Raw genomic sequence first — 9,992 nt, 5'->3', positions numbered from 1 at the left:
CAGTGGGCATGCAAGAGCAGGTGGAACTGAGGCTGGGCTGGAGCACTGGAATGTCCATGCTGGAAGCTGGCAACTGGTGCAACTTGATGGAGTAGCTATGGCATTGCAGCCCTTCCATCATATCCTCTGTTATAGTAACTGTTATAATAAATGCTACTACCTGTATAGTTTAGCAGTTAATTGTCAGTTCCTCTGACATGAACTAATATGTGCTCACGTTGGTTCTAGCAATGGCCCCTTGCTAGTGTGGCCAGTTTGTCTCAAAACATTTTCCTCTGTCCACTGCCAGTGTATGCATGGCCATAGATCAATGACTATAGAATGTATGAGGGACACATGAGTCATTTTACCATGAGGGACATCCTGTAAGCTGAATAAAGTCACCTAGTGATGCAGAGCATAAAAAAAACAACATAATTATTTTTATTCTGTATAAATTCTAGAAGGATCACTATCAGAAAGTTCGGCTTTTGACAGGAGCATTGCCCATTTTAGCTCAACACACACACTCTCTCTCTCTCTCTCTCTCTCTCTCTCTCTCTCTCTCTTTCTCTATTTCTCACCGTGATGTGATGCACGGGGAAGGTAAGCATACAGATGAAGAGGGCCACCTTGCTGGATGAACCTCGTGTAGTACTCCTGCTGGGAAGTGAGGTTTCTTGTGACTCCTGCCCACGCTGCCCCCTCCGCCCATACCCGACCCCCCTGTGTCCACACGCATGCCCACCTGTCACAATAGGAGGGAGAAGAAGGAATGAATAGGGAAGGAAGCAGAAGGAATAGTCCTTTATCAAAAGAAGAATATTGGATAATCATCTATCAGCGCCAAGTAGCAAGACTGGACAAGAAGAGCTAGGCCCACAGTATGTAAATGGCTGTGGCTAAAACATGAGTCATGACCACTTTTAACACTTGTAATCAGAACATGTGCCTTATGAGACGGAGTCGTGCAGCACCTGAATTAATATGTCAGAATCACTGCTGAGTCAATCCTAAACGAAACTGTAAAGTTCAGGTTTCAAATAATGAGTTGGCAGATGCATAGACTGATGTACCCCAATATTCCTTAAGATAACCAACTGATGACCAGTGAAGTGAAGTAAATACTGTATAAAGGTTTAATAATGGCCATTCCCGTCCCTTGTGAGATGTGAGACTGAGGGTAGTTACTGTTGTCCAAAGTAATTAAAAATGAGTATTGGGCATTGTCCATGCTGATCGAGTTACAAACTGAAATTTTCAGCTACTTCTCAGTGAAAGGTAAAGATGCAAAAATATAATATGAAAGGCAGAAAGTAATTGTTAATCAGGTCAGTTAAAAAAAAATAAAATGCCAGAAAGTACCATACCTGTCGCCTGTGGTCATGTCTGAGATGGCCAATGAACCCAGGTCGCTCAGCCAGGTGAGAGCCAAGTCAGACAGCTGGTGGAACCCCTCGTGCTGAAGAGGTACATTGCATTAGGAAAGTCAGTTTGCAAATGAGTAGTACTATATCTAACTTCTTACTGCTCATCTCACACTGCCATACTCCAAACTAGAACACCTCATACTTCCACATCCCACACTGCTACCTCACAATGTTGCACTCCACTGTGGCTCTGCTTATCCCTTCCTCTCATTATTACCCTGCCTCCCGTTGATTCTGATTGGTAACTCCTAAGTTTTCAATTTCTATTATTGCTTTTCTTTCTCCTCTGCGTATTTTGCATCTGATTTAATTGTCCATCCTTCTTTTGCTACCTTAATGCCACATGGCCTCCCTAGGCTTGGTGCTAGCTTTCTCACTATTCATTCATTTTCACACTGTCACACCTCACATTGTCAAACCAAACCTCACACTGCCATGCTCCACACGAACACGTCATGGTCGTACCTCACATCTCTAACACACACACACACACACACACACACACACACACACACACACACACTATCCATTGAAACAGTCATCCCCAACACCATTCCCGTCTGCACCTCCGTCAGTGTCCTAAGGATTAACAATACCTTTAACCAGGGTGGGAGAGAGAGAGAGAGATTGAGAGTGTGTGTGTAATTCACTTGGTCGGTCAGGATCACCTGATGGTTGTGATCATTAGCATTTTACCCTCCCGGAATAGAGCTGAGAGCTCATATAGTCCGATCTAAGGGCAAAGCCTTGAGCTTCACACACACATTCACCCATCATCTTGCTCACGGAGGACAGTGATCACCCACTTCGTCAGTGAAACTTTGCATCCCGAGCAAGGCGCGAACCCCCATCTTAGCAGATGCTAGGCGAGAGCATTACCACTGAGCTGGTGTGTGTGTGTGTGTGTGTGTGTGTGTGTGTGTGTGTGTGTGTGTGTGTGTACCCACCATAGCAGCCAGCACCAGGACTCTCCCCGGCTGCACCCCTGTCAATACCCTCAGTAGCTCCCTGTCACCGGTCTCCTCGAAGGTCCTGTGTCTGGAGGTGTGCATGAGGGAGGCCGACGTTGGGTGCAGCACGGCCAGGTATAGTCCACCCTTCCTCATAAACCTCACGTCGCTCAGTTCCATCCCTTCTTGTAGTACCTGCAAAACGCACAGTATAGTAGGCTACAAGACATTCGACAGATATATGATGTTTCTCTCTCTCTCTCTCTCATTCCACCTAAGAAATATACATTAATTACCAAACATTCAACAAGTTTAAACTGGGGGTGTGTGCGCCAGTTCTGAGCGTCGTTTATTTCAGCCCAGATATCTTCAGGTTCTTCCTAAGCTGAAGGAAGTCGTTAGAGGTTAGCCAGAATAATAAGATGGAGCCATTGTAGTGATAAGGGTAATGGAGGTAGCTTTTCATCCCTTCAGCTGAATATGCATGAGCTAAACAAAACTTAGAAGACAGGATTAAAAGTAAAGGTGTCATCGTAGTGACTATGGCATACTGTAGCCTACATCCACCTTTCTAATCGCGTGTTTGGTACACTCACCGTGTTGCCGTCCACTGTGATTTGCAGGTGCCACTTGCCCACTGACACCTCCACTCTCATGTCCCTCTCCAAATTCACATCTCCCTCCACTTCTTCTTCTTCGTCTTTCACTTTCTCTCTTTCTTCTTTGCTCACTTCTTCCTTTTCCTCTTCCACTTCCTTCCCTTCAGCCATTTTGACCCTCTTGTTGTGGGTTGACTTTGACATCTTCGGTTTTGCTTGCTTAAGCATGCTGTGAGTGAGGGTTGATAGAACATCTTGCTTGTCATCAATCTTGTGTTCCTCTCTCGTCAGCTTCCCTCTCCACCTTACTCTGCCTTCGTCTCCGCTTGCTTGACTGCTGATTTCTTCTAGACCTAGTTAACGTGAAATTTATTACAATTGCTGATAAATTAGATGGAGGGCGAAGAGAACGGGAAATGTGGACATTTATATGAGTGTGAGCGGCTTGAATGGGCACGAGGGAAGTGTTTAGTTGTGACGAGTGACCATAGTGCGTTTGTTCTAAACTATCGAAGATCATTAACTCCTTTAACCTCAGGTGCCTGTCAAATAAGTAGTCAGACTGAACGGTCGAACTGCGAAGTAACCAATGACATCCCTAAATTCAGGGCCAAGGCTCATCGGATTTTATGCAACCACGACTTATTCAAGTTGTGGGAGTAGCCTAGTTCCGTCAGGTAAAAACAAGCCGACACTGGAAGATGTTTCAGAGTCACGGCCACCCTGGGTGAAGTCTGGGAGACTGAGAGCCATTCTTGTCGGTTCCCTTGCAGTAGCCTACATCTTCGCTATCAGTTTATTTCTGTATATGACATGATAATATGCTCTCATAATTTGATCGTGTAATCAGTGTCGGTATCAGGAAGACATGAATATCATAGAAGAAAGTAGCAGGGTGTAGTTAGTAAAATAAACCGTTTAGTGACAGGCGTTAGAAGGCGTCTTGTAACATAAAGAAACCTTAGCTGAACCAAACAGGAATTCAGAGGTACGGATCCCCTTTTTTATGTTTTTGTTTTCTGCAACAGGAGTACCAAATCACTAAGAGAGAAAAAGCAGTATAGGCTATGTATGGAAATTCCGAACCATGTGAATTTGGCCACACTGATGAAGATTCTTAGGTTGCGGCTGTACATTTGACTATGGTAATGTGATGATGCAAAGGCTACAGTATTTTCATTATAAATTTCCAGGAAAAATAATTTATAATGCAGTTCTATCATCTCTAATAAATGGATCCGCGTAGCCTAAATAATTTGCGATTAGCACACTAGGTCAGTGCGAATTACTGTTTTTAACTAGCACTGTTATGGAAATATATGATAAATAATATAATTGGAAAGTAGAATATATTTTCTACAGGCTATGGTACAAAGTTCAACGAACAAACCTAGGTTTTTCAGTACGGGAAGAGGAGTCGAGAACACAGAGTCTTGGTGGGATCGTATCCCATCCCGGGTTGGAAAATTTTTGGAAGAACGATAACATACCTGTACTGATATACGTGCTAAGGTGACATCTAGAACATACAGAAAAGCAAATAAAGGTTAAGACTCGTACTTGTTTAATGACCATTATAGCAAGTGGGAGGACGAAGTCATGTAACTTACCCTCTGGACTGATCAATGACTTTGCTTTGTTTTAGCTCTCACCAGAATGCACTTACAAAGATAAATTTTGCTGTCTAAGCAGACCAGCATTTTAGTTATCTTTCCTTATCTTAGAGAAGTGAAGCAAATCTTAACACATGTTAAAATTTCAGGTGCGCCATACTGCCATGCATCAACGCAATTTACATCACGAGAGAGTCCTCTGTACTAAAATTACATCTGCCGTTCAGGTAAGGATCATGTTCCTTTATGGTATGGAGTTTAGTCTGTTCATATGTGAACCACATTTTAACACACTATCTATACATATGCCAGTCAGTTTATATGGGATTTTGCAAGACTGTGCATGGAAAGCGTTAAAATCTGCTCTTTAATTTATAGGCCTACATGTAACACTGACCTGATATGAAGAAGGTGGAGTATCTTAGCAGCAAGACTCCCAGAGTCATCAAGTATACTGCGCCTACACCCACCACCGCCCACCCCCACACCCGCTAAGGGATGGCGAAGGCAAGAGGAAGGGTTAGGAGGAGTGTGGGAGTTGTGTGGGCCGGGGAAATTTATGAGGAATACAGCGATAAAATAATGATAACTTGTCAAAAGTGATATTTTGCCATTATTTCACATGAACAGAATTAAAATACTTATATACTGGGACGACTAGAATTAACTAAATCATGAAATGAACCTACGAAGCACATGAGGGCACAACACAGTAAATACAATGTAACATTACCTTCATTGTCGGAAGTTTGTTTCTCTGTCCTTCATTTGCTCATCTTCGGTAGAAAAATGTTCCATTATCTTCCTGTACAACTGTCACCCGTAATATTATAGAAAACAAATAACCAGAACACATCACACTCCGCCTGACGTCTGTATCTCTGAATAGAATTGCCCGCGAGCTACTTTGCTTACGTGGTACATTTTCTCTCATTGAGTATATTATAGAAAATGTTTTAAGCATATGAACGACTATGGTATTTTTCATATACGTTGTTCAGGTAACCTACATACTTCTAGCTTAGGCAGGAGTACGTATTATTGCTCATTCAAATATCTATATAAGGTTTTTGATATGTCATTAGATCTTCCTATTTCAAATTTTAAAGATTCCTTGGTCTAAGTGTAACTTAGGCTATAATGCATTACGAAAACTGCAGATACTGTGTTGAATCCCTCAGAGTATGGAGCAAAGGAATTTAAAAAAGTCATGCCATTTGCCACCCCTGTATTGTAGGGTAAGCCAAAGAATTACGGAGATGACCGCAAATTCACCTCGTGCAATGTAGGCTACAAGGCTACAACACAGCCACCAGGGGCATTGCGGACATTGTACTGTATATCTTAATCTGCCCTCTGCATGACGATCAGTGCTACATGAGTTAGACCTTCCAGTACCAATTCCTCCATCTGCATATGAATCGAATTCTTCAACCATCTCATCAGATAAATGTAAATGCAGAAGTGACTATGTAAAAGCGGTCTGGACCTTGATAAAAGCTATGATTGAGACGGCAAGTGGTAAGTCAGTGCCGCAGTTGATTACGCAGAGTGAATACAAGGCTTGATCAGACAAAAGACCGCAGATCTTCTTGGCTCAAGACTCATGCCAAGACTCTGCCATCTCAGGTACAGCACCTTGCATTCGTGGTATCGTAATCCCGAGAAGGAATTCCTGCCTTATATTGCGGAGGTAGGTCTCATGGTGCATTACAGTAATTGTTTTGATGTACTGTGTCGTTCCCTTCTCTATTTAGCCTAAAGTAACCTAACCTAATCAAACCTTAAACTAACCTTGACATAACCTAACCTTATCCTAGATCAACCTAACCTAAATATACCAAAACTGAACTACCTTTAATTCACGAAATAACTAATTTCACAATCTGCCTGTAATATATATATATATATATATATATATATATATATATATATATATATATATATATATATATATATCGACCTATGGTTACCTATAGGTCGATATTCGATAAGCCATCCAACTATCTTCCTGTCACTTGTATTTCATACGATGTTGTTGATAAATGACACGATACTTGAGATTACATGCGGATACTTTCAGCATAGCAGCTAAAAGGGCACTCGGCGCATGCGGCCACGCTCACTGAGCGGAGCGGTAACTTCCAGCAAAAGTCACTCCTTGCATACAACACTTGTATGTTGTCTAATTCAGTGCTTGAAGGGTTTTATATCGTGTACCAACCCAGCCCTTGGCAGCTGTTCATAGATTTTTCAAAGACAGGTTTTAAAGATGTTTTGCTTCATAACGGGAACAAGTGTGCATCGATAACAATTTTTCATCCAATACATTTGATGAAACATATTATAGTCTGCAGTTTCTTCTTAGCAAAGACATAATGACCACCAGTGGACTGCATGTGGAGGCTTAGAGGTGCTGTGCATGTTTCTTGGCCAGCAGCTTGGGTATACCAATATTGCCAATGCTTCCTTTATGTATGATTGGGATACCAGGGCCAGGTCAGGACACTGGACGAAAAGAATGGCCGAACAGTGCATCTCTCGCGCCAGGAGTAAAGAATAGTTTCCAAATGCCTGGTTGACTCAGCGAAAGAATTGTTGTCATTATTATAAACGTCAAATTAGGAATTATGAAGCAGTTTATCAAGGTATTAGACAAGGACAGTGCCCGTTTAAAATTTATACAATCTACAACAGCTTCCTGCTCTAATCCATGAAAGTGAAAGGAGTGTTCGTTGGGCCCTAAATAAGGAAGTTGATGTTTAATCGACAGTTTGAGAACAGTATGGCAGCCTGTGAACGTGACACCTGGGTTTCATTCAAGAATGTTGTAGAAAATATTCTGGGGAAATACATACACCGCAATTGTGTTGAGATTATTGAGACCTGCCTCGAGAACTATCACAAACAGGATCAGTATGAGTCTCGTATACCACTTTATTCCTGCAGTTTCGCGTAGATTATTTTTCGGGCACTCTTTGTGAGGTCAGTAAAAAACAGGGTAAGCGATGGAAAAGAGATATCAAGGCTACTGGAACACCACATTGATGGCTGACTACTGCTGGGCAATCAAGCGAGACTTGCCAGTAGAGCAGCAAAGAAGGATCTTCAGAAAAGTCTTTTGTCCAAAACAACTTGATATGTCAGGGCTTATCACGGATGTGACTTTTACATGGTCAAGATGATGTGCCTTTTATTTGGTTATGTACACGGTTTCTTTATAGGCTACAGTAGCCTATTACAAACTACTTTGAAAATTTCAACATCACACTAAAAAATGGGATAATGTGCTAGAAAGATTTCTCTATCACATTTTTAAAATCAGCACCCTCAGACTGGGTTAGGACATATAGTATAACTAGATCCAGACTAACAGAATTGCAGCATAGTGTTATTTGGACGTCAGGAATAGAAACTGCTTACATGTTTTACATGTACAGTACAGTATATTCTTCTTGTTAAGATAATGTTACATCATTTGCAGCTCTGCAGACCTCAGAATTATGAGGCACAATGAAGGTCAGTACTGGCGGCGCAGCATGCCACATATGAGGCACAATATAGCCTACATTGGTTATGAAACAGTGACTCAGGGAAGGTAAACTACCTTACAAAGAATCGGTGTGGCAGGAGTTGATGAATAATTCTCGTTATTTATAAGTATTGTGGTAGGTGGTCTACCATCATCCACTCACCGGGTGTGGTGCAGCCTACTTCTACCTTCACCTTTATCATTCTTTTTCTGTATACCTTCCTCGCCTTCTATTTCTCCCATCTTTCCTGTCACTTTTTATTACTCTTATTTCCTTTTCAGGTGGATTTACATAGAGTGACAAGCTAAATGGTTTCCTGTAAGCCAGGAAACCATTTACAGCACTGAGCGGTAGCCTACCTATATAACCAACCCATATGTGTTCCCTACTTGTCAGCAAGTGGGTTGGTGGAGGGTTAGTGCCTCTTCGTGTGAAACTAACTCCAAGACAAACGGCCACCCTTTACGGTACTGTTTGGCTATAGATAAATGATAGATTTACAAGTGCTGCCGCCAATACTATATCCAAAACTATATGATGTATGCTTTACTATGACGCCACTATATCCAAAACTATATGACGTATGCTTTACTACGACGCCATTAGTATGTAGGCTGACATCAAGTTCTTCAGTCCAGCAACGATGTAATATTTAAAAAATAGGTTGTTATGCATTTCTTATAGTCAAAAAAACTTATATTGGGATGATCACAGATTAGGCTATGGTTAGCAGTTTTAGGAGGTAGTGTACACGTACGTACGTACACCAACACATGAATAATAATAGTGAAGTTTCTGAAACTCATAACTGACGTACTTTACATATATTTATAAATATGTTTACCAATATATCAATTATCTATCTATGAGTTCACATTAAAGTAAAAATGCAGGCTATACTTATCAGTAAGTCAATAGGTAATATTACGCAATTCATTGTTCATCATTATTTTAGTGAATGTGATTCGAACCATGTTAAACAATTTTAGTGTCGTCATATTCCTGCTGCAATGCTTGCATTGTATGTTGTCATATACTGTATGCATTATTCTGTTCGATAAAATTCGACTTATTGAGATAATTATATGGAGCAAAGTCAGATGTCTGTCGCAGTCGGAAACACCATGAAAATAATATAAGCGATTATTACAATTCTTAAGTCGTCCATTAATTTCTTATTATCATGATGATACCTTGCAAGTTCTCTACTACCTTTGGAAAATGGAGTATCAATATATGAGTACTATCACAAATCACATTATTTTTCTTAGGCTGTCACGCAGATTTTTTACAGTTTATGTAGATGCTATATTGCTCAAGACTATAGTAGTCGTTAATACCTAGGCTAGTAAGCCACTCTTATAATACTTGAAAACTATCTTAATCGGACGTAGCCGAGTCTCGCTGTAAGGAAAAAAAAAAATCGACGCAGTTAACATTTTACATTAAGCTAATGTAATAACCTTATGTTGCCCCCAGAGACGCATCTTCTCTGGGTCGATGAATATGATAAACAAAATCCTTACCCACTTAAAATTTCACTTTCACATTCACCTGCCTTAGGTAATGAAACAGAATTGCATAATTTTCCCTGATGTAAGTGGTTATCTTTCGTTTCTATTCCCTCAAACTCTGTGTTTAGCAAAATATTCTTTTACCACTTTTGAAGGTTAAATTTAACTTCCAGCAGAACATTATTTTTGTCTCATAGGCTTATAGACACCGTTCACATTCACAGTAAAAGTATGAGCAATTAACTCTAGCTTAAAAAAAAAAAAAATGCAATTTTTCTGTTGACTTTATTTTTCCTCTTCCACCAATGGTAGTACAGTAGCTGATTAACTGCTGCTATTATGAACCACGCATATATATATATAGATATATATAT

At 40.7% G+C, this 9,992-nt stretch overlaps 1 protein-coding gene across 1 annotated transcript in view; it reads right to left on the bottom strand.

The window, feature by feature from the left end:
- Positions 1-3,711, bottom strand: part of LOC145406440 (protein O-linked-mannose beta-1,2-N-acetylglucosaminyltransferase 1-like) — a 57,332-nt gene extending 53,621 nt beyond the window's left edge. The window contains exons 1-6 of the mRNA XM_080277596.1: positions 3,652-3,711; positions 2,956-3,021; positions 2,357-2,554; positions 1,350-1,441; positions 667-727; positions 564-636 (exon numbers count right to left, since the gene is read on the bottom strand). Coding sequence (XP_080133722.1) covers positions 564-636; positions 667-727; positions 1,350-1,441; positions 2,357-2,554; positions 2,956-3,021; positions 3,652-3,711 — 550 coding nt within the window. The remainder of the gene's footprint in view (positions 1-563; positions 637-666; positions 728-1,349; positions 1,442-2,356; positions 2,555-2,955; positions 3,022-3,651) is intronic.
- Between the last annotated feature and the right edge of the window lie 6,281 nt (positions 3,712-9,992).

Source organism: Coenobita brevimanus, chromosome 70 (genome assembly GCF_032717465.1).
Source record: "Coenobita brevimanus isolate Jiangsu-jjx chromosome 70, ASM3271746v2, whole genome shotgun sequence".
Taxonomy (NCBI): domain Eukaryota; kingdom Metazoa; phylum Arthropoda; class Malacostraca; order Decapoda; family Coenobitidae; genus Coenobita; species Coenobita brevimanus.
The sequence above is the reverse complement of the archived record's forward strand: the minus strand, read 5'-3'. Positions and strand labels throughout refer to the sequence as shown.